The sequence below is a fragment of the Arvicanthis niloticus genome, chromosome 15, assembly GCF_011762505.2.
Source record: "Arvicanthis niloticus isolate mArvNil1 chromosome 15, mArvNil1.pat.X, whole genome shotgun sequence".
Classification (NCBI taxonomy): domain Eukaryota; kingdom Metazoa; phylum Chordata; class Mammalia; order Rodentia; family Muridae; genus Arvicanthis; species Arvicanthis niloticus.
Genome location: NC_047672.1, coordinates 8,019,462 through 8,045,450, shown reverse-complemented (window position 1 = coordinate 8,045,450; position 25,989 = coordinate 8,019,462). Strand labels below are relative to the sequence as shown.

The window sequence follows — 25,989 nt, the reverse complement described above, 5'->3', positions numbered from 1 at the left end:
CAATGAGCCTCTTTTCAGATGGAGGAACTGGTTATGGATACATTGTATATGAGGAGTCAGGCCCCTGGGCAAGATTACACGAACTAAGAAAGCCATCAACATACACACTTTACTGTTGTCATTTGCAGAAAAATGCAGGTTCAAGAGAGAGCTTATCTTTATTTCAATAACCTCAGGATGCAATAACTAACGGCTTTGTGGGAATAAAAAAAAAATTATTTGCCTACAGTTCTTGTCTCTAATGTAGCCATCATGTTGCATTAAAAAAATCCAAACAAAACTCCTATTCACATTTCTGTTCAGACTCATTTATAACTCAGTCTATCTAAGAACCTGCACACAATGAAATGGTTCTAACTAAACCATTACACACACCATGTCTATGCAAAAAGATAGCTCATTTTAAAAACATTTCATGGAGTCTAAGAGTTGCCTAGAGTGAAATTTATATGTTCCACTAGCTATCTGGAGAATAGAACAGTTTACAGTGACAAGAAAAGTAGAACCAGTAAAGTTACTGTAGCAGAAAGGAAGAGAGGAAAGGAAATTGGAAGAATTATGAAATCCCAATTTCTGATACAAATAGCACTGGATGTTGCAAGGCCCATTCATAAAAAGCAAAATCCTTTTCATAACACATTCATACCCAGATTAACTTTTATTATAATGGATAGGAAGATAATAGATAGAGTTATAATGAAAATGGAGCATACAGTTAAAAGAAATGAAAAAGTCCTTTCCAGGGAGATACCAGAGTAAGGAACCAGGAGCAGAGCAGCCAGCCATCTACAGAACAATACAAGATTGCATTTCATTTATCTTAGTGATATAGCTTATGTCTCTCATAAGTAGAAACCTCCCCCAAGCAAAACACAACAAAGACGCAGGGCTGAGTGAATCTCACCACATGCTTTATCTCTGTGCACTTATCCAAATACATTATTGTCCTCTGAAGCAAATGCATCATTAACCCAATTCAAGCTGCTGATGTCACTGAGATCTGAACCTCAGCACTGAAATGTCAATACCAATTAACAACCAACAGAAATAAACCATAGACTTGATATTTACTACATTTGTGAAAGCTCATGGGAGTCCAATTAGCATTAATTCCAAAAGTCCTTCATCATTGCTAATTCATACAATATAGAGAAACAGTCATTTGCGGCCACCTGAGTAAGCATGCAAATGAACAGAGACAGCTCTCAAAATCAGTAAGAAGGAAGAAGCTGGATTCTCATCCACCAAACCTGAAGGATGTCTTCACCAATGCTTCTGGGCTATCCAGCTGTGGCAATTCATCTGCCAGAATTTCTTCTGGGGGTCGGGTGTCCTGGACAATTGTTGGCCGTGGCTTCTCCTTAACATTCCCAGTGAGGCCATCAATGAGGGAGTTCCACAGACAGTTCTGTGACTTAGACCCTGAGGATAAAAGAGAAATGTACAAATGAGTCACAGCTATGCCCTTCATCCTGCCCCAGAATATGCAAAGGTAGAGTAGGAAATTTAGGCACCTCTCATCACCACCTACATCACAGGACTCCATGAAATAGATACTCAGCAGGAAATTTGTGGATAAATAAGGGATTTTTTTATTTATATGCAGAAGATAGGCTAGCACTAGCACAGAACTACAGTTGAACACCATGAACATCCTGTTTCAGTGCAGAGGGATCAGCTCCACATGTTGGGGAGTACCACCTATATCCATGAAGATGTCTATTCGGGGATTTCCAGACACAAGTCTCCCCTATGAGTTGAGCTCTTCAGAGACCAGGTTTGACATAGCATTCTAAAAAGATACCCATCCAAAGAGTGCCCACTTCTAGGAATTATAAGTCATTATCAAGCTGTCTGATTCTTCTACAATATTAAGGTTTGGGAAAGGCTACTTTGCAATATTTATTTATTGACAATCCAGCCTGAAAACACATCAGACAACTAACTACCAACAGAAATAAACCACAGACTTGATATTTAGCTAAGTATGAAAGGTAAACATCAGGGGAAAATGATGTTACAAGTACAGAGTTGAATTAGACAAATGTGGTGGTCTGAATATGCTTGGCCCAAGGAGCAGCACTATTAAAACCACCACACCAAAAGATGTCAATATCAACACGATAATGTGTATCTCTTACATTCAAAGAGATTGGAAGTTTTTGCTGGACCTCACAGCCAGAATTAATAATACACCTTGAGGTCATTTAAGACTTAAGACTGGCTTACTGTATACTAAAAGTGTTGTTTAATGTGTTTTTGAGAGAAAAATATAACAACTAACCATACTTGCCGTGGATTTCCCATGTAATCAACTTTTCCAAACTAAGCTAAAGCATGCCTGTGATCTCAAGTTTGGAACTCTTGCATACCCCTGTCTCAGGAAGTGATGCATATGTGCCTATATGTCATGATCATCATTTGCTGAAAACAGAAAATAAAATGAAAGCAATCTTATATCATTAGAATCCATCATAAATGTTGGCTGCAATATATGAATATTGCTTGATAAACAATGATGGTTATAATAGTGTTTATTATCTGGGTCCATTTGGGTCAATTAGAATCAGTGACTTAATCTCTTATGAAATTTTGTAAACTATTCCTTATTCCTTCCAGTATGATGCTTTCTGTGCTGTTCAATTAAAGAGAGACACACCCATAGGCACACTCATGTGCACAGAAACACAGAGCCAGGAACAGACAGATCCACAAGACAGCACTCAGCTATACATAGATTCAGATTTATACAACAGACAGGCAACAACAGAAGATGGTGGGCTGGAGGGGCACACCAAGTCCGAGTTCACTCTCAGATAAATTACACCAAGCAGAAGTGCTTAATAATTTCTTTTCAATAATGTAACACTGACACATTATAAGTGATTCTATGTTTATTATTTAATGCATTTAAACCAAAGCCCTGTCAGAACACAGGCTTGGTAGGATGGGACAAATGTTCCTTTACCTCTTCTAGCTCTTCCATGACAACATAGAATCCCTACCTGTCAAGCATGGTCGTAGCTTCTGGAAACTCTGTGCTTCGATGCCTACCCAACTTGTACGTACCCAACACAGCCAACTTCATCACTTTTCTTGGCCTCCTACCCCTGATCAGCCACTAGCACCCAGGGTCACCCAACTTCCTCTTTATTGAGCTTTCATGCTCCTGATCTCTATTCACTGCCCTGATATCCCTAACTCCCTAATCACCCAGGGGACAGGTCATATGGAGTTAAATCTAAGCAACCCTCCTTCTACTCCAGAGATCACAGATATCATTCACTTTGCCCAACCCTGTGCCTCCTTCCCTGATCTCACTTATTCCTCCCACAGAAATTCAAATCATGGCTCCTACTCATAGCACACCCTCCTTCTACATCTGACCTATGATACATTGCTTCTCCATATGCCCACATTAGGATCAATGAGTATAAAAACAATTATCTACACAATGTCAGTTCTCTCCTAATCTGTTGACTTCATCATTCTGAAGAAATAAATTAAAATTGTTGAAACACAGCCAGTCGTGGGGTAATGGTTTTATAGTTGCACCAAGACACTGTGAGGTGGCCCAGCCTCTCTTTCATAGAGTTGCATTCATCTGGTTTAGCTTTTAACACTCCATCCACACAGAAGGAATTTCATTCTAATTCAACAAAGCCTCTTGATGGAACATGAGTAATGTACAGGGAGGAGTCTGAGTCAAAACCAGCTATACCCACGCTGCAACAGGAAGGTAGAGACTAGGTATGTATGCATATAATGACACTTAGCTTCTTGAAGACCTTAACCAGCCCTCTGCATCCCACCATAGAAGAAATACTGGCTTGCTATGCCTGAAGGATGGCTCTTATGAAGAGCAAAAGAACATCATACCTCTGAGGGAAAGTATCTTCGTGATCCTTTATCAAGGACACCCATGACAGTGAAAAGTTCTATTAATGACCATCACCATCCATGATGACCCCCTTGGAGTGTCCACTCAAACTACTTTTACACCAGTCAAGAGCACATTAGGAACAGGAAACAGACTCATAAGTCCCTGAAATACAGGACTGTTTGGAAGCCCTAACCATATAGCTTAATATGATCTGGTTTTATTAATGAAGTCTGGTTCTATGTCAATTATATGTTAATGAAGTTCTGGTTCCAGGAGAAAGACAAGAATAGCAGCTGCTACGTAAAAGTCTTACAATCAACTTCCTGGGCATTTTTCCTCCATTCCTTCATTTTCTCATTCAATAAACATGCATTAAATTTCATCAGTGACCCAGGTCCCATTTCAAACCCCAAAACAGAGAGTTGAATGAGGAGTTAGGGCTATGAAAGGAAGTGTTAGAAATCTTCAGTGGATCCAAGTTATACCTCCTACCAGTCTTATGAATTTACTGCTGTGTATTTGTAACAATAAATAGCAATACTGCACAGCTAGGGAGCAACAAGGTATGATGGGAAAGCTCAGGAGGTTCACCTGCTCAGCTTCAGGGACCTAGAAGAGCGACAAGAAAATGTGACAGAGGACATGAATCTAAGCCCAGAGCAACACTACAGCCAATAGGAAAGGACACTGCAGCAGTTCAAAGACACAACAGAGCCACCAACTGAGGCTGGAGCAAAGACAGAAGATAGCTATCTAGAGGAAAATCTAAAGGGCCATTTATAAAGTTTCTTGAATAAAATAGTTAAAATCAGAAGAAAAAGTTGAGGTAGTCTGTTTTTTTGTTTTGTTTTTCTGGTTTTTGTTTGTTTTTTTTTTTTTTTTTCTCAAGGAGACTTGTACACTGCAGGGGCAGGACTAGAGGAGGGTCCCCATGAAATCATACAAAGTGGGACATGCTATTTTTTTAGCAAAATAGCAAAGCTTTATATACACAGATGACTAATTCTTAACTATAAACAAACTAATAATTCATTTGCAAGCATTAGGAAATTCATAATATCTATCTATCACTTTGGTGAATCAGAGGGATCATAAAATCCAAGCCACCCTCTCTCTATACGAGTCCCAAGGGGTCTCCAAAACCCACAGAAACAAACGCTTAAGGGCACTGAGAGTAAAATCGATAAATAGGACTCCTTAACACTCATCAGTAACTCCCAGCTCACCTGCCTTCCTCCTTTAAGGGAAAATAATAATACCTGCAATTTCTCAGCTTTCCTTGCTGTCGTAGCTAGCTTTGTGTGTAATTCTGCCCCAATTAATTATAATCGGAAATTCCTGAGGCTGTCCTGAGAATACTTTCATCCCTTTAAACTTCACCTTTCCCTCCTTTCTCTTCATTTCTTCTTCCTACAGAAAGGTAGCAACAGTGTTTGAGTTGCAGCGGCCATCTTGCTAGCATGAGGTGATAAACATTAGGACAAAAACCTACATCTTGCAAAGGTAGTTTGTAAAAAAATAAATAAATAAATAAAATAAAAATTAAGTAGAAGCAATAGGAAGCAGTAGTTGATTAGGTTCAGATGATAAAGAAACACTATTAAGGAAAAATGCTGGCCTTTGAAAGGAATAGAGTTTTGTGGGTATCTGTACAGCTCACCAACCCAGGTCATCCCCACTTTCATTATCTTGAAACTATTTTATACCCTGAAATTAAAGAAAACAGATGGGTAACATGATTCTTGCCTACAGAAAAAAAAAACAAGAACCTTATCAAATGAAATACGACTAATTACTTTCTTGCAGATACTGACAAGTCTTGACAGTTTTATGACTATTAAGCAAATTCATTTCTGCTCTCCTGCTGCTCTTAATTATCTGTCTGCCTTAGGATTTGCTGTGCTGGATACCTACCCCGTCACGATGACAGATGCCTGATACAAAGGACTTAGGTAGGAAAGATTTATTTTGGCTCATGGTTTTTGTAGTATTCATCCATCACAGCAAGGAAGGCATGAAAAAAGAATTTACACCATGGTAGATGGGAAGAAGAGAAAATGAAATAAAGAAAGAGACCAGGGCAAGATAAAGCTGCCAGTTACATAGCCCTAATCACCAATTCCTCCAACAAGGGCCCACCTTCCTTCATATGCCCTTTAATGTCACCAAATTGTCTATCATGAGATACATTACCTCAAGTCCCTATGATTTAAGTGCTTCTGGAAGCACCCCACAGTCACACCCAGAGTGTATCTGACTCATGTCCCAGACATCCATTAACCTGATCAAGTTGACAATCAAGATGAAGCATCGTGTCTTCCAAATAACTGGAGCTTTTTCCTGGTTTCTGTAACCATTAAATAAACTCACTGACACATGTTCACTTTAGATTTGTGTGTGTTTAGAGAAATTAGCCTTTAGCAACTCCAAAGGAGCCAAGCTACCCATGGCTAAAATTTGCTGCCCTCTCTTGAGGAATTCTGTTGTAATTAGGCTACTGCCACCTACTGGCCACTTGGATTACCTGCAATGCCTTCATATTCTAGAGATCTATGCCACTGAACAATATTCCCATTGGAAATAACTCTATATGCTGATAAGCATATATTTAATTGGGGGTGGTATGCATACGATTTATATTTTATTCTCTCTCCAGTAAGAAAGAAAAAATTAGAAAGAATCAAAATCTATGAAAATAAGTATAGTGGATAAAATAGTAATAGAGAGACTAGGGTAGAGATGAAAGAATGACTTTGTACTTATAAATATTCTATATTGTTGAACCGTATAAATGTTTTAATATTAAAAATAAATGAAAATCTAAAATTGTATACAAACATAAACATATGAATCTAACGACATATACAATTAATGATAACTTTAATTCAACATAAGAGTGAACTACTATGTTCTGTCAATTACAGAACAATGCATGTTTCGAGAAATTTTAAAATCTTTGTGGCACTGAAATTTAAACCCAGGATTTTGTACCTGCTAGGCAAGAAGCCTACTACCAAGTTATTCCACCTGCTGTAAGAGATCAAGTCTAAGGATACATGCACACACACACTAGAAAGAACTTTTAGACTTGGTGGGAGTCATGAGACAGTAACCCTAAATTGCATCACATGCAGGCTACAGAAAATTAGCATGTAAAATTAGGATGCTAGAAATGAGAGCTTTTATTTCAGAATGAAAAATCACGTACAAAAAAAAATTCGTCAAGGAAGAGAAGAGGCACGTGGCTCTCTCAGAGTGAACACATGATCACATTCAGAAACATTGAGAACATGTTTGATGATCAATTTGATTAGTAAAGAATTAACTATTATTCAGAAAGGAATAGAACACAAAAATAAAATGTGAGCAAAATTAGTTTCAATTTTTAAAGTAAAACACGTATCACAGGCAACATAGTGAAGAATCACAGGAAACACAGTAAGAGGAGGACCAGGCATGGCCAAGGACACTGCAGGAGACACAGTAGATGCAGTAGGACTCCAAGACCTCATACAGAGAATGAGGCCCTTTTGGTTCCATTCACATATGCCTATGGGATGTTCCATTCACATATGCCTATGGGATGTTTTCCACAAGACCAGAGAAGCCCTAGCTAGGGTAGAAATGGGGCCTTGGGCAGCATTCAAACCTTGAATTGCTTCAATGTGCAACTTAGGTCCGGTTTCCATTTAGAAACTGGGTGGGGCAGGAGCAGCTTATTGGGCAGTGCTCCCAGGAAGCAGCAGAAGGCAGTGAAAATAATCCCAGCATTTATTCTCAGGATGAAGCAAAGACATAGATGCACCAGGGAGTTGCCATCATTGTTGACAGGTTTGTACTTTTCAACAACAGTATTTGAATCTCTGCCCTACTTTTCAAATAAAAGCCAAGACACTCAGATCTCCCTCATCTTAGTCTCACACAATCAGGGTGATTGTTATCTAGACCTGGTCAAAGGTCAGATACTGAACAACTAAAAGCATCTCTGATACTCCAGAACCCATTTCAGATAGGCCAGTCTAAGCCTGTTGAGCCTGCCTCACCCATTCCTTCCCAGGAAAACCACAATGAGGCTCTTGTCAACACAGACTTGCATTGCATCTTCCTCTGCCAATGACCAACCCCAGAACTCCCCGTGTGGCCTCAGAGTATTGAGGCTTCCTCCTCTCTTCTTGTGGTATCCATGTGCCTGTGTTTTCAAGGTCACTCCTCTGATGACCTCTTGTGTAAAACAATAATATATATAAATGTATCAAAAGTAGGGCAAGTAGGACTAGATTCTAGAAAGCTCTTCAGAGGAGTTGTTAATTTTCTGAATTAAGCCTCAGAAATAGTCTCTGGGGGTTCTCCATGCATGTTCATCAGATAGTTCCTCGATGGGTCAAGAATCCCTAGAGGAAAACTGAAAGAAAAATGCCAGTGGAGGTTCAAAACAGGCCCCACTAGAAGCAAAGCCACGCCTAGTACACAGCGTGTCCAGTTTTGCATCCTAGAATATAGCCAGAACGCCCACCCCACCCCGGTTACACTGATCTTCCCTAGAAGGAGCACAGTGGGTCGGTCTCTGCACTGCTCCATCCCAGCTCCATCCGGTGAGAACCATTTGGACAACTCTTGAGAAAGTGGAGTCAAACTGCTCCTCTGCTCCTCTGTTACCAATGTGGACAGAACAGTCTCCAGGGGGCACTGGCTTGGAACGTGTTCTCTGACGAAAGGAAAACCAAAACTTCGCCCACTCCAATTTATTTTAGTCTGATTTGAAAGCATGAAATGCTCCTTGACTAAAGAGAGACAAAAATACGGAAACAAAATCACGTGAGCCCTTTCCAATAATATCAAGAGCCCCGTGAGGGAGATCACAGGTAAACCAAGCGTTCAGCATACCAAAAATAGTGTGGCTCAGGTGCAGGAAGCAAGCAGCTCCGCTGAGCCCACTCCATCTCATCGGCTCCTCCTGCTCCCAAACCCAGCTGTGTGCTCCTCTGCCTTCTTCTCAGTTCAGTACCCATCCGTTCTCCTGCTCTCTCCTCGGTGTTCCTGCCATACCTCCTTTCTCTTACTTCCCAATGAAAACTTTTCATGTATCCCCAAACCCTTCCATACTGTCTGTAAATCCACTTGACTTGTAAGCTATATTAGCAGTTATCTATAGCCTTAAGCAGGGCAGGAGAAGGAGCAGTCAGGTTCCAATGTGTTACCATCCAGTACTCCCTATGAGCTGGGATGCTATGACACCTGATGGGAACTGCCTTAGTGACCATCGGACCAGTGCTTCCTCAAAACACTGTTGCACACTAGCACATTTCAGCTCTGAATAACCTGGAGCACAGAGTGAGGGGGCGGGGCGGAAAGACAGCTGATCCAATATTTCCACTTTCCTCATCCTGCGTTCTATGAGATACATCACAGAGTTTACACATACACATAACAGAATACACAGATACACGACACAGATCAAGAAGAATGGTCCATGCTTCAGAGAGTCTTTTACAAGGAGAACAAGATTCACTCGGGAGATCTCAGGCCTCGGGGAAGCAGTTTGTAGCTTTAGAGAAGGAAGCTCAGCTACAGGGAGAAGGAACCATGCAGGGGAAGCTTAATAGGCTGAGAAAAGACAAGGGCACAAGCAAATGAGAAGAATCTAAATCAGGGGTAGCCGCACATTCACTTTGTAGTGTGTGCCTAACAGAGGCATCCAAAAAAAAAAAAAAAACTGTCTGCAGGAGGAGCCCTGGGTAATACAAATGTTTTGTAGGCTGTACTTCACAACAATTTTTTTTTTCCTTTCTGGATAAAATCATTTTAATTTCACTTAATTCCATCTGTCAATTCCTTGTAGCTGGCCGTTAGCTACCTTATAGGTTCTTCTTTCTCCCACCCTTGGCTCCCTCTTCCCATCCACTCTTTCAACCCCCTAACACTAGATAACATTAGATATCCTGATGAAAAGGAGAGAGAGGAAAAGAAAGAGATTCCTGACTAAAGTCAGGGTCAGATGTTATCCTTCGACTACTTCCTGTTGATTAAGGGTGTTCCTTATCCTCACCGACAGGTTATCTAATTTCTTCTCGTTGTTGTTTCTTCTTGGCCCAAGACTACTTGTCAAACCATGACCAACAACATCCAACAACAACCAGCAACAACCAGCCAACAACCCCCACCACCTCTCAGGGCCCTAGCATTTATATACCCTCTGAAAAGTCTCCAGACTTCCAAACATCACACAATCACAGAATCAGTAAGTGGCAAAAATTATGCCCCACCCAGAGCATGAGGCAAATTATAGCTGCTATGGACAATCTGAAGTAGCTCCATAACCCACATCTGAGATTAAAATGAAAACATATTCTTATATCTGAGGCTTTTAAAGGAGCCAGAATTCCAAAATTGTCACTACATTTCCTGAAATTACTTCCTGTGTTATTGGCAACTTTTTTTTTTAGAAAGTCCTTGCCTAGTTTTATATCTTAAAGTTTTGTTTATTTGTTTGTTTGTTTTATATTTTCTCTGCTAGTTTCAAATTTTAAGGCATACATCAAGGCCTTTGGACAATTTGGAACAGACTTCTGGTGAAATGAGAGATCTATCCAGTTTTACCGACGCTATATTTTAAAGAAGCTTTTGTTTGCTGAAGTATGTTTCCTTTGTCAAAAAATAGGCAGGCAGTGAGAAGATGTTATGTTCTTCAGACACAGGATTCAGAGGACTCTAAGCTGGACTTCACCTGAATGCCTTCTCCCTGAAGTTTTCACGGTACCAGAAGGAATTATGCAAGCTTCCAAAGGAGGGATGCAAGCAACTTCCTACCCAGTTATGGCACCTGTGAACCACAATGATTAATATGCTATTACTAATTACTGCACCTAAGGGTGCAGTAGTGGCACACATCCCTTAGTGGTAACCAACTGCTCTCTAATTGGACTTAAGATCCACTCAGTAAGAGGGAAACTGTGCCTAGTATTAAAAATTTAGCTAACTACCCAGTGCTAATAAAGTTATGGATTTTGGAGATCTACAACAATCAGTTTACTAAATCAGCATAATCTCTAACTATACTTTAAATATTTGTCCTTATACCCACAGATAATTGTAGTATCAAGGACATTTCTCTTGGCCACAGAGAAGCCATTATAGAAAGCCATACCAATCAAAATGCAGAGTTGTGAAGCTCAGTCTCAGTGATATGTCTACAAAACAACTCTCTCACCTAAGCTTCCAAGGACACTGAGGAAGATGAGGTGTGAAGGTTGTAAGAGCCAAAGAGTCAGAATTTTCTGTAAGACTGTGTCTCTTAGTATGTCAGAAACTATGCCTATGAAGTCTCACCAATATGACCATGAAGTCTTAGTCCTATACAAAGAACTACTGGCAACTAAGAAATGCTGAGAGTGGAGAAGACATGGTCTTCTCCAGGGAAGAGGATACCTATTGGTTATTCAATATCAAATGACCAGCCTTGAAAAACCACATTCAAGTAACATATACAGACTAAGCAGGATATATATGTGTGTGTGTGTGTGTGTGTGTACGTATATATATGTATGTATATATATACATATATATGTATATATATGCATATAACATAAATTAATAAAAAGTGAGGCCATGAATTTGAAAGTGAGCAAGGAAGAGTGTACAGGAGGGGTTGGAGGCAGGAAGGAGAATGGAGAAAAGTTGTAATTATATTATAATCTTAAAATTAATCAAAAATTTAAATAAGCAGCTATGTATATATTTATTTCTGAACAGAAATCTATGTGTCAGGTCTTCATGGTAGCACTATGGCTCTGCAGTCACATGTAGAAGAATGAAGGCAGATGCCCTACTCTCACCAAATGTAAAAGTCCTAACACTCAGAAACCATTAGAGGTAACAGTAGAGAAGAAGAAAAACGTTAAGATACTGCTATAGGCAAGGACTATTCCAGCACATGACGAGTGGGACCTCACAAAATTTAAAAGTGTCTATATGCAAAGCAAGCTATAAAATGAGAGAAGGGACAGCCTACTAAATAGGGAAAAAGCTTTTGTGAACTATATATATCTTTCAGGTGACCAATATCATTTCACATGGGACACAAACAACCAAAGAACAAGAATTCAAGCACCCCAATCAAAGAACAGACTAAGGAAGCTGACACTTCTCAAAACCTAAGATGAAAGCAACTGGTAAACATAGAAGATGTTCAACTTCACTGGACATCAGAGAAGTATAAATTAAAACTACAGTGAAGGTTCAACTTAGCAAGGCAGGATATCTCACTAAAAAAAAAAAAAAAAAAAAAAAAAAAAAAGCAAATTCTCTTGAGGATACAGACTAATGGAAACTGTTATGCACTATTGAACTGGTTTACACTCCAACTAGGAGTGTTCTCACCAGCATTTGTTATTTGAAAGGTAAGGTGGTCCAGCCACCATGGGACTAGAGGTAGTATGTGGGAGAGGACCAGCACGTAAGATTCTATCATCATCACACTGTGCACGGACAACTGCTCTCTCGAAGACTGGTGAGTCTCATTGCCGTTTTAATGAGCTCACTCTGGAACGGACAAACTGTGCTTTCCTCATCACTAATTTGCTTTTGTTTGCTGTATTGGTATTTGAATTCCCTACTTTCAGTAGGTTAGCATTTCTCTTATTGTACTAATTTTTAATCAAAGAACATGGTTGCATGCCACCATGTAGGCATGCCAGTTTCCCACTAAATCTGCATTCTAAAAAGACATTAGTGAAAATGTCCTTCCTCATCTGCTCAAAAGCTGTCTATTTTTATATTTATTATGGGGGGTGTAAGTATGGAATCAGAAGACAATATGTGGTAGTTCATTCCTTCCCTGCATTAGGGGAGTCCTGGGATTAAACTCAAGTACTGAGCCTCGTGAGATGTTCCTTTACCCACTAAGCTATCTTCTCTGGTCCCTAGAAATGGTTTGGTTTTAAAAAGATATCTCAAATGTTTCTTTTCTTTTTGTGTGAGGGTTGCTGTCATCATGTAGCCTTTTTAAATTTTCTTTATAGGTTTTATTTTCTAGGCAACAATGTGTTTACATAAATGATCACTAATATGCAGTATCATGATACCAGTTTTTAAAGACTGGTGGAAAAGGATTGGAGAGATGGCTTACCTATTAAGAGTTCTGCCTTCCTTTCCAGAGGACCTAGATTGCATTCCCAGCACCCACATGCCAGATCATAACTGTAACTCCAGTTGTACGGGATCTGACACCCTCTTCTGACATCCTCTGGTACCAAGAACTCATATGGTGCACAAGCATACATACAGGAAATACACCCATGCACAAAAATTAAAACAAACTGCCTAAGAGTTCATGTTCTATTTCATCTTTATTCTTAACTAGTCTCTGTCCTCCAATCCAGGTAATTTAAAAAAAAATATTTCATTTCTTTCCATAAAGCTAAGGAATGTCTCTCTTTATACACACACATTATAGGATTGTCCCATTGTAATCATGGGCCATACCCCATGATACTAGAAAATTACTCATTTTGCTTTTGAATTCAGTCTTTTATAAAGATGACATTACCAGAATGATCTCCTTCTTCCTCATAGTTTCCCAAGACATTTCATCCCATTTTATATGTTTTGGGGTTTTTTTCTAAATTTTATTTTTATGTGTATGACAATTTTACATCCATGTCTGTGTACTGAATGCATGCAATTCCCATGGAGGCCAGAAGAGGATGCTGGAACCCTTAGAATTGGAGTTACAGGTACCTGTGAGCAGTGATGTAGCTGCTGAGAATGAAACCCAGGTCCTCTGGAATGGTAGCCAGCTCTCAACTGCGGAAGCATATAACTATCCCCCTTGTTTCTTGAAACCTTATATAATAATGATGCGCTTTTATTCTGATCTGAAGGATTCTAAGTTTTCTTTAAGTTCAAAGCTGTATATTCCATTTTTCATCTCCATCTCAGCATCAGTAACTTATTAACATACCTGGATAACTCTTGATATTAAATAATGGAATTATCTCCCGTCTCTCTCTCTCTGTTCACAGTTACTTTATGAACGTCAGGCTTTTTATTGTTGAGTTGTCTGAACACTGAGATATTTCACTGCTAAGAACTACATTTTGCATTATACTTGTTTATCTGGTTTTTGTGCCCAGTGTCTCTCTTTAGCATCATAATGTATGCTCTATAGCAATACTGTGAATCCAGAAGATGAAAGCTATGTGTGTCACTTTAATTTTCTACAAGCTACAATTATTAAAAACAAACAAATGAAACTAATTTTAATGGTACACTTAAAGACATAATCTATAATATTATCATACTAACATATATTCATAAAATTAAAAAAATATATTAATGGTATTTTATATTATACCTAAAACTCCAATCCTGAATATTTTAAATCTAGAAAATATCTCAATTATGACTAGCCAAATTTCATATTGTAAATAGCCACAATGTACAAAAAAATTACATCCTATAGAATTTATTTTGATATATGTTTTGATTCACCAAAGCATATCCTTGAGCACTTCCAAGAATGCCACTTAGCTAATGAGATATGCACAAATAAAAGCTTAATCAGAGATTTATTAAATTTTAATTATGTCCTGATATTTATGTACTGTGGACTGTAGAGAGGAGTGAGAAGCTTGTTCTGGTGGGTTTTTCTTTGCAGTCAGTTTTCTTTACCTGTGATTCCTTTATTTGCATTTGTTCTCCACTGGGGTCTCCATCTGCCTTTTTTAGTCATCATTTTTCCCCTCACATTGACACGCTATCTTCCAGTTCATCTTCTTGGAGTCATTCTGTATTTCACTGTGGACTTTAGGCTCTACACAGGCCACTTGTCTTTTTACAGACTTTTGCTCCTGGCCATGGGGCAATGTCTTCCTGCTTCTGATGGAGAGTATAAATAAAATCTATGTGTTTCCTTTTGGGCTTCTTATTAAACCATTTCTGCACAAGTCTACCCTTTCTATCATGGTCATTAGGATGGCATTTAACTCCCCTATTCCTTTATCTTTTTGTTTCATTTTGAATTTATCACAATCCTCCTACACCCCTCCCCACCCCCCCACCCCCCATTTCATGACACAACAGTTGTTTTCCACAAAGCAAAATTACTCCGGATTTTAGTCACTTACCTGAGCTGCCAGATAAAGTCAGCAGGAAAAATCGTGAGTACAAGTGGACAGCTTAGGCAAGGCGGCCCAGTTAGAAAAACAGATCCCACATACAGGCAACAGCTTTGGGGATAACCGTCACTCCAGACATTCAGTACCCAGCTGAAGACCAAGCTGCACATCTACTTATGTGCAGGGAAGCCTAGATCCAGCCCATGTATGTTCTTTGATTGTTGGCCTCAGTGGGAAAGAATGAGCCTAGCTTCATAGAGACTTGATGTGCCAGGGTGGGTAGATATCCAGGGTGGGACCCCACTGCTCAAAGGAGAAGGAGAGGAGGGAGGGGAAGTGATGTTGGAGGGGTGACTGGGAGAGGTCAGTGAGTGGGTTGTAAGGTGAATAAGTTAAAAAAATTTAACTAAAATAAAATAAAAAACAAATTGTTATTGCCTTAGTCGTGGCAGTTTTATGAACATTCTTCAATACCATTATCTGGAAAGATTTAAATCAAGAAATATAAAAGATGCAAATCAATTTCCATAATAAAATTGAACTACACCATCTATTCCTTCACTCCAGCAAAGGAGCTGATTGACAGGCTCTCTGTGATACCAGGAACAGATGGCATTTAGATATAGGTATAGAAAGTAGAAAAACATACCTTCCTAAGAATGTCAGGGCATTTTCCTCCCTTGCTGCTGCCTACTGTCTGTGAATCTCATTGAATATAATGTTTAATGTAGAATCTCTACAGATATGTACTTACAGGGCATTTTATTTGCTGACAATCATTGGTTTCTGGAAGGCAGTTGTGGTTATATCAGAATAAACATGGAATTAGGTACAAAAAAAGTGGACAGCCCAAGTTCAAACTGTGAGCAGGTAGAGCAGAGTGTTTCAGAGCACAGCCTCATGGCTGTTCTTAATATATAGAGCTCCTACATTGTCTTCAAAGTCTATTTTAAAATGAAACTGATGCAGCAGATCATTAGACAATGAGATGATCAATTCTGAGAGGAAAACTCTTGATTGTTCTTTATGTATATAAAAAGAATGAGTTCAACAGAGTACTGATGCAGATGAAATTAAAGGGCCATTGTGTCCAATAGCATTCTAGAACTCCTCTTGACAGACATCTGGTAATGATAGTGTATTATTTGAGTGTGTTGATTAGATGAATAGTTGAGAGTTACTTAACAGCATTTTTAAAGTTTTCTACAATTTATATTTTTACAATTCATATTGTATCTTCACAAATTCAGACAATGCCACCTCACCCTCAGCATTTACTGAATAACATTTAGTGTATAACTGTCTTGAAACACATTAACGTCTGCAAAACATGCAAATATCTACGTCTCACTGTCTCCTAGATGACTCATCTGTAAATCTATCTACTATTCCTTTGGGAAGTTTCAGGGCTGATTTTTCAGCTCATTATAAAGACTTGGCGGGAATGAATTCAGAGATATAGCACATAGAAAAGTGTTATGAGTTCTTGGAAGAATATAACACACTAGCCCTGGAGCTTAAATGGCATGTATTCTGTGATCAAAAATAAAAGTTTTAGAAACCATTTGCTTTGAAATATAGTAAAAAACCAAGAACAATGTTTTCCCTGTTGGCCCAAATTATGCATTGCTAATAACAAAATGAATATAGTAGGTCATATGCTGAAAATAAGCTACTCAACAGAAAGAGTTGTGACTTACTCATCTTGATACATCTGTACCCAGGGCTAACTCCCAGGTTTAAGTTTTTAATTGTTTCTAAGCTTCAGGTATCTCAGAATGTAGGTGTCACATGAAAACCTTGTATGAATATCTCATCAACCTTGTCTTCCTCCCCAGCAGCTTCCAATATACTGAATGCGCTTCCAGTTTCTGATTCAGTCAGCTCACTCCTTGCCCTGCTTTACTACTGTGAAGTTTAGGAAACTGAACTTCACAAGATTTATTGACTTGGAGGACAGACTGTTCTTTGAGGACCCCAAGAACTGTACCTACAAATAAACGAATTTCAACAGAGCCCTCAATCCCATGAAATAGTCAGGAAACTGTTTATAGCTCAACCAAGGCAGGATGGGGCTTTCCTGCAACCTGGGCTTCAACTCAAGCTTGGCCAATACCTCATGAGTCATGAGCCAGGGCAGCATCTTGATTTCCTTTCTTCTAGGGGAAGAAGCCAGTCAGAATGCTTGGCACACAGTAGGAGCTCCATAGAAATATGATTTTAAAAAATGCAAGAATCTGTAACTAACAAGTCTAGAAATCCCATAAGTCAAAATGTTCATTCTTACAAAATAACCAAATGTAATCTTCAAAAAGCTCCTGAGGACAAGGGTGAGTGTATGTCTCCTTCTGTTGGAGATCAGGGCAGAACTGCCATCACTCCTACTGAACATGTTTTGATCACAGTAACCTGAACCAGTAGCATAGGCCTGAAATCACAGCTACCTGGGAAGATAAGACCTATGCATCTAATTCACAAAGCATCTCTCTTGTCACCAACATCCCTCGTGTTCCCCCTTAAATTCACCCATCTTCCTCCCATTCTAACTCCTCCATTAGCCCCGCCAACCATGGCTCACTTCTCCGCTTCTGTCATCTAATGCTTCTAGACTGTTCTCCAAATGGAATTGTGCAGTGTGTGACCTTTGTGGGTCAGCTTATTGTAGTCACCACGATTTTTTAGTAGTTTGTCTAAGTTGCCGTACATTCAATAGCTTGTTTCTCTTTATTGCTGAGTAATAAGCAGACCATGGTATGAGTTGCCAGGTGGCTAACCACTCAGCCATTGAAATACATCTGAACTGGTTTCAAATTTTAGCCATTTTTAATCAAGTCAGTAAAACAGTCATATACAGGTTTTTGTATTGATATGTTTTCATTTTCTCTGGAGTAAATGTCCAAGAGTGTAAGTGCTTAGTCATACAGTAACTACATGTTTTCATGAGATTGTGAAGCTTTTTCTCTGTGTCTGTACAATCCACAATGTTTAAGTGGGTGCGTCTCTGCATCCTCAGCATTTGAGTGGCTTTGATCTTCCTTTAGCTACTTGGATAGATGTATGATGGTGTCTCATTATCATTTCAAATATGTTTGCTTGATTGCCAACACCCAGGCTATCTTGCCTCTGTTTACTGCCATTTGGATATTTTCCTTGGTGACATGTCTATTAAAGTCCTTTGACCACATTTAAATCAATTATATACTTTTCTACTCTCGAGTTTTGGAATTTCTTCGTGTATTCTAGAAACTAATCCTTTGATGGATGTGTGATTTAAAAAATATTTTTTCAGTTTATAGGATATTTGTTCTTGTAGATTCTTTCCTAGAACAAAGATCTTTAATGTTGACAAGGCTCAAATTACCAAGACTCCATTCTATATATACATGCTTTGGGAATGTATAGAAACTCTTAGCACAGGGACTGAATACTTTTTTTTTTAAACTATACAGGTTAACATTTATATCACGGGTCCATTCCAAACTTTTTAAATATTTTATTAGTTCTTGGATAATTTCATACAATGTATTTTGACCATATTTAATCAACCCCCTCAACTCTTCCCCGATGCTGCCCCACCTCCCAGCCACCCAATTTCATGAGTTTCCTACCTTCTCCCACTCTCTCCCTTTCTCCCTTTCCCTTATCCCTCTTCCTCTATCATTTTTAGAAAACAAAATGAAATATACAGGTCTTTATCTTTAACTCTTGAAATCAAATAGGCTAGTCCTTGAGTCTTTTTCAAATTTGTTTGACTTTCTAGTTTTGTTGAATTTTTCAGATTAATTTCAGAAAACATAAAATCTAATTTATATCTATATAAAATTTTGATACTATTTTAGTGGGAATCGTGTTAAATCAGGGTATCAATGCCAAAACTACTACTGTTTTTAACACTATATATATATATGTATATATACATATATATGTATGTATATGATGTATATGTATGTATATCATCTCTTTTTTATGTTAGCTGACTATTCCTGGGCATAGTGCCTACCCTGGAGTGTGGTCAGCATTCACACCAGGGAAGAACACTGCCTTTCCCTATCTCTGGAGTAATAAAATGCCAACAACCCCTCAGCTTGAGATGTTACTCCATCCCTACCTCCCCGATGCATGCTGAGATTTTGTCTGGCATGGGCTTGTTTACATGTTATACATGCTGTCTCAATTGCTTTAAGTTTATATGTACATCTACCCTGTTGTAAACAAGTTTCCTTCTACTCATACACCACCTGTGGTTCTTAAAGTCTTTCTACGCCCTCTTCCACATAAAAGCTTGAGCCTTGACACCAGGAATGTGATATGGATTTTCCATTTAGGGGTGAGCTCTGTGAAGTCTCTTGTTTTCTGCAGATTGACCAATTGTAGGTCTCTATGTTAATTGCCATCTACTCCAAGAAGTTTCTGTGATAAGGGCTGAGTGAGTTTCTCTGATTGATGGGTATAGCAATCAGTCATTGGAGTTGTTTTATTGCTATGTCCATGTAGCTTGCCTAGCGATATCCAATATTCCAGCACAGTTTATTGAAAAAGCCATATTTCCTTCATTGAATTGTTCTTGTAGTGTTGTCAAAAACAAGTTAGGTGTGTTCCTATAAATCCATTTCTGGGTTTGCCATTCTATTTGGCTGACTTGTTCATTTATCCTCTCAATACCACCACTAGGTCTTTATTGTTAACTCTTGAAATCAAATAGGCTAGTCCTTGAGTCTTTTTCAAAATTGTTTGACTTTCTAGTTTTATTGAATTTTCCAGATTAATTTCAGAAAACATAAAATCTAATTTATATTTATATAAAATTTTGATACTATTTTAGTGGGAATTGTGTTAAATCAGGGTATCAATACCAAAACTATTAGTGGTTTTAATATATTATCACTTTCAATGTATAAGCACAACATGGTCTTGTGCCATGTAACAGTTTGACATTCCTACTTTAGCCTGTTAGTATAGTGGGCTATACTGAATAATTTTTAGAATAGTCAATGATCCTGGGATCCCTAGAATTAACTCCCACTAGCTGAACTCTATTATTCAAATACACAGATATTATCAGGGACTAATAGTATTAACAAATGCTAATACTGTGCTGGGATTTTTGCATCTATAACTGTAAGGTATTGGTCTATAATCTTTTCTGGTACTATCTTTGCTTAATAACATCTTTATCAAGGCAATGCTACCCTTCAGTTTCCTAAGAAGTGATAAGGATATAAAGCTCTGATGCTCATTTGCATTGGTTTATAGTTTTCAGCCACACTATGTGGACCTAAAATTTAAATTGTGGAAGTTTCTAATTATGTACTAGTAATAGTGTTATAAATGTGCTTTATTTTGGATACGTTGTATAGTTTTGTAAGAGTGAAGTATTCTTCATCTAAGCTCTCGAATGTATCTACTGTAGAGATGTTCAGAGCATTTTATTCTCCTTCTGATACCTACTGTTCAGGATATTCTGTTTCATTTCTTATATTTATGATTTGCTAGAAGTTTCTCCATTTTATGATCTTTCAAAGAAACAACTCTTTGTTTTCTTTACTTTTTGTTCACAGTCAAGTGTAGCTTAACAGGTATTTGTTCTCATAACCACAATTAATCTGTCTCTTGACTGTGCCAATATCATAAAGCATAATAATACTACACTGTCATTCTGTCTCAAATACAGAATGTTTATCTTTCTGGGACTGCCATCATAGATACAGGCTGTTTGTATATAGCACATCTATGTGTCTCTATTTTTAATGTCACTAATTATTTCCCTTTTCTTTAGTATTTCTTTTATAGTGCTTGATTTGGGTTTGTTTAGCTTTTTCAAAGTTCTTAAGATTTACTTTGGGCTGTTTTTTTTAATATATGCATGAATTTGGGTTCAACAAACTTTCCTCTTAACCCTGTTTGATCAAATTTTAAATTTTTTTTGTTTTTTTTTTTTTTTTTTTTTTTTTTTTGTTTTTTTTTTTGTTGGTTTTTTTTTTTTTTTTTTTTTTTTTTTTGAGACAGGGTTTCTCTGTGTAGCCCTGGCTGTCCTGGACTCACTCTGTAGACCAGGCTGGCCTCAAATTCAGAAATCTACCTGCCTCTGCCTCCCAAGTGCTGGGATTAAAGGTGTTCACCACCACTGCCTGGCTAAAGTGTAACTTTTAAGTACCATAAGCTTTGACAAACTTCATCATTATCCCAACTCAGTAAAGCATGATTTTATTCCTCTTAAGACTTCCTCTTCATGATGGAAGTGCGATATTTACTTACAGTTGTTTGACGACCTGCTTCTTAGATCTCTCTACTTGGTTCCATTACAGCTAGAGATCGCATTCTGCATGATTTCCATTCTTTTACATTTCTTAAGATTGTTTTATGATCTAAGGTTAGACTATCTTGGCATGTAGTCTTTGCATACTTTGAAAGGAAATGTGTGTTTGGCAGTTACTGAATGAACCGTGCATGTAACAGGTACGGCTGATGGTGCTGCCGAGTTCCATAGCCTCTCTTCTGTGTGCTCTGTGTATGATGGAAGGAGGTATGTTGAGGTCTCCAACTATAATTGTGTAGCTAGCTATCTGGTTCTTGTTTAGCTATGTCAGATTCCGCTTCATATATTTTACATCTCAGTTACTGGTACATATACATATGAGATTGTTGTCTTCTTGGTAGAATGACCACTACCACAATACAATGTTCCTAATGTTTCTTTTATTTGATAATACACTAGAAATTCTCTTTGACTGATGCTAATGTGGCTCTTTTTTCCATTCTTTGACCTTCAACTTGCTTAAATGGTTTTATTTGTTTCTTATAGGTAATACCTGTAATAGTTGGTTATGTTTCCTAATCTACTATGACAATCTTTCCATTAATTGCTGAACTTAGGTCATTTGAAGGTAAGGTATTATTTATACCAGGGATTATATTTGTTTTGTTTGATTTTTCATCCCTCTATTTCTCTTGTGACTCTCTAAGATGTTTTTAGAATTCCATTTTATGTACCAATAGATAGCTTTGCATATAGATTTCTAAATAGGTATACTGGGTATTGCATTATACATTGGATATATGAGATAATACTAAGTACCAAAATGTGTCTTCTAGAATGATTATTTTTGCCAATTCATGTATAGAACCCTTATATCCCTTTGTTTCCCCAATTTAAAATACAATTATATATTTAATAATATTCATAATAATTATATTTGTTTTATGTATATTTAAAAACACATCAGGTAATTGTGATTTTTCTTCAAATACCATAAGTAATTTAGACAATCGGAGGTAAGCCCTTACCTACTTGCTCTTGGTATTTGCTGTCCTTCCCTTCCTGGTTTTGCATGGCTCTTATTTTAAGTTTCCTTTTATTTATGAACTTCCTTTAGCCTTTCTTCAGCCTGATTCTTTTCTCTTCAACTTATAACATGTAGCTTGTCCCTTTGTTCTGGGGACCGTCCTATTGGTTGTAGGTTTCTACATTTGAAGTTCTTTCCTGTTAACACTTAAAGATACTATGTTTCTGTGGCTTCTGATGAGGAATTTGTCATAATTCAGTTTGCTTTCCTTCTACCAGTCAGTTGTCTGTTTGATTTGGCTGCTTTCAAAATTTCTCCTGAATCTTTAGAAGTTTGAGTAAATGTGTCTTGGCATGCATTTCATTGGTCTTACTCTCTGACATACAGCAGAGAAATATGGGATACAGCCTCATTACTGCAAAATGAATGTAAAAATAAAGGGTCCCCACTGGGCTGCTACTGCTCCACTCATACCCAAAAAATAAAAGGAGAGGTAAAATTCCTAGTTCCACATATGGTCTCTACTGACGGCACGTCATATTGTTTTTGCAACAATTATAGGCCACCCAATTCAAAGGGAGAAGATGCAGCCTTACATCTCAGTGTGGGATGGGAAAGATGCAAACACTTTTGGAAAACAAAATCTGTGTTTTAAAAGTCCAATTTAGGAGGTTTCAGATAGTTCACCGTACTGCATAACCCAAGTTCTTTCATTACATGGGCAGTAAAACATGATGCCAGGGCTATGAAAACGATGTGAAATCAAGGAGCTATGCTGATACTAGATTGTTCCTCTATTGCTAGAACCCATGAAGTGCTTTCTGTTTATTATAAAGTACTTTTAAATATTTAATTCAGCATTTCTTTATGCATGTAAAAAGTGAAGGAGTTTGCAAATTATTTAAATGTATCTTTTGCTGGAACCTAAGACACGCCGCTAATTTTTTTTTCACACCAAGAGGGTAGAAGAAGACAAACGAGGAGTGAATTAGTCAAATCATGTCTTCCTTGCCCTCCCTGAAGTCATAGGCATACTCAAAAAGTTCTAATCTGACCTTTTTTATTATATGAGCTTCACACATGTGTCTAGAAGTAAATAGTGCTATTTCCCTTAGGGAAGTGGAAGCTGTTCTGCATTTAGGCAAAATGTAAGTTGAAAAAATAAAACAAAACAAAAAATACCCCAGAAGGTAAGATGCTAAGAGCAAGGGGGTCTGCAGACATCAACACAATAAAGAGAGAGAGAAAGGTGCTCTGCATGGGGCACTGGGGGGAATTTACTTAAGGAAGATGGAAAGAAATGGTAAGACATGGAAGAGGGTGAGAGGAAATCAAGAGGTGGTACCCAGGAAGTGGCTGGCGGAAGTGGCACTTTAAAGTGTGCCAGGTAGCAGGGCCATGGAATGGACTGTTCAAAATAGTTCTGTGATTCTAAGGTTCTATCAGGACCCATCCCAAGAGCCTGAGTCATCAAATGAAGAATGAATCAGAGAATCACCATTTCTAGAAAGTTCTTGGGATTCCATGTGAAAATCATGGAGCGGCCATCCCCTCTCCTGTAGACATTCTAGAGCCACCATTGGGTGAGTGGGAAACAGAAGCTCAGATCCTGAAGAGTGTTGAGAGACCTAGAGCCCAGTATAGGAGCTGAAGTATTTCGAAATACTATGGAGTGTATACGGGAAATCCAAAGATCTCAAATCCAGCTCCTGGCCCCATACATCTCTTTTGAGCTTTACTGGGAGACAATCAACATATGAAATGCATTTATTTAAAGGGTATATCGTGAGATTTTCATAGCAAGCATATGCTTTCTTAACCACTAAGTGATCTCTCTAGTCTAAAAATTATTATTTTATTTCAATGATTGTTCATCTCGGGAGAAATTATTCTCCCATCTTCTAGGGAATCAATGGAAACTTCAGAATAAAGAATAAAACTGTCGGCTATGTAAGCTGTGGGACCACTGTATCCTCTGCATGTCTTTGCAGTGCCCTGGACCTCCTTCACAGTATTAGTCCAAAGGAACATGCATCCTCTTGGCTCCTGGAGTGCAGAAGCATATCGTAGCCCAGGCTTCTTCTGCCACTCTGTGGCTGGACCTGAACACTACATGTGGCCATTATTCCCTGACATGGAAAAGAGCTTTTATTTTTTAAGATCAGAAACCCTTTCTCTATACATCAACCCTTCTGGTCCCTCCATACACATGAGGGAAGGGCCAGGATAATGATGCTACAGCTTCAGCCTCAAGATGACTACCCTCATGACAGGTGTCGTTCCCAAACTATGGACTTAGCACTGCTATTTATAATAAACCAGTTATTAGGTAGATGCTCTGATTGAAGCCAGGTTATTAAAAGTCAAAGCTAGAGCTTAAAATAAAGGGACAGATAGGATCTGAGGTCTTCCATGACTCATCCCTTGTCCTGGTGCTTCTCTGACCCTCTGGCTGGGTCTAGGCCTCACAGCAAAGTCTCCACATTCCCTTGGATAATATTCCCTAGCTGGTGAATAGCTGGGCTTTCCACCTAGATCTCTCTTGTTAAAGAGAATTGGGACAGAAGTACGGTCCTGTGTCCTCCCAGCTCCAGAATATCATCCAGGTCTCCCCACCCCCTCCTCCCTCGCTGAATGCTTCTTCCCATCACCCTTCCAGTGTGATATATAAAGAGTTGGGAATTCAACCGTGATATGAGGAGTATATTCTTCCCTCTCTAATGCCACCCAAGTTCCTCTCTATCTACTACTTGCTACAAAAAGAGGCAGCACCTAATGTGCCTCTGACTTTCTCTTAGGATACAGCACTCTGCCAAGACATTTTGGTTTCCTTCTCTGTGTTGGGCTCATTTCACAAGAGTACTGTGAGCCATTTTTCCTGTATGGACTTCCCTCCTGGCATCCTCACTTATGCCTAGCTAATAAGCTTTCATGTGACATGCCACCCTTTCAAATGAGTCACATAGCTTAGAGGTTGTAGAAGTTACCTACAAGAGAAATCATCCTTTCTGTCCATAAAGAAATTTACTGCTCCATGTCTCCTGGCTATATGGTTCAAGTAGCCTCTTCTCTTTCCTTCCGTACCATGACAAGTGTCAGGGACTCTCATTAAGATAAATCCTGTACATGGCACAATCTCCAGATATCCATCTTCCTGACTATTGCACAAAAGGAAAATGTAAAAATGAAATGGATAAAGGCATATCCATCATGCTCATTGAAATAGTTATTTTGGAAATAATGGTTCCAGGTAAGAGTACAATGAAAAATGGGGCCCATGAAAAGTGAGAGTTCAATGCAGTGTCTACAATGTGAGCACTTAGTTCTCTGTCATTAGCATGTATCATTACAGTTCTATAAAAATCATCTCTGGGAAATCAATAGTAAAATTTGAAGCTTTCTGAAAAGTGTGAGAAGGCAGAGTTCAGAGGAATCTCTATAAATAGAGAAATCACAGTTTTAACTTCATGCATTAAGATCACGCTGGTCATGTCACACTTGAATCTTGTCAACCACACTTGGGGTAAAGTAATGATGAGATGGGATGTTAACATTTTTGTAAAAGTTATCACTTTCATATTTCAGATTGGAAATCCAGGGCCCAGAGAAGCATAAATAAAACTAAAGAAAAATAAGTAAATCAAAAATAGCTTTGGAGTAAGGGAATCCCCACCTATTGTTATTTAAGATGCAACCATTTCTCAACTCG

The 25,989-nt window shown here is 38.4% G+C and overlaps 1 protein-coding gene across 6 annotated transcripts in view; it reads right to left on the bottom strand.

Annotated features, from left to right (window-relative positions):
• Window positions 1-25,989, bottom strand: part of Pde1c (phosphodiesterase 1C) — a 500,617-nt gene that overhangs the window by 308,752 nt on the left and 165,876 nt on the right. For all 6 annotated transcript variants that reach the window (XR_013103999.1, XR_013104000.1, XM_076913296.1 and 3 more), the window contains one exon: window positions 1,251-1,422. Coding sequence is in view for 4 of the 6 variants with exons in the window: in XM_076913296.1 (XP_076769411.1) it covers window positions 1,251-1,422 (172 nt within the window). In the remaining 2 variants the exon portion in view is untranslated. The remainder of the gene's footprint in view (window positions 1-1,250; window positions 1,423-25,989) is intronic.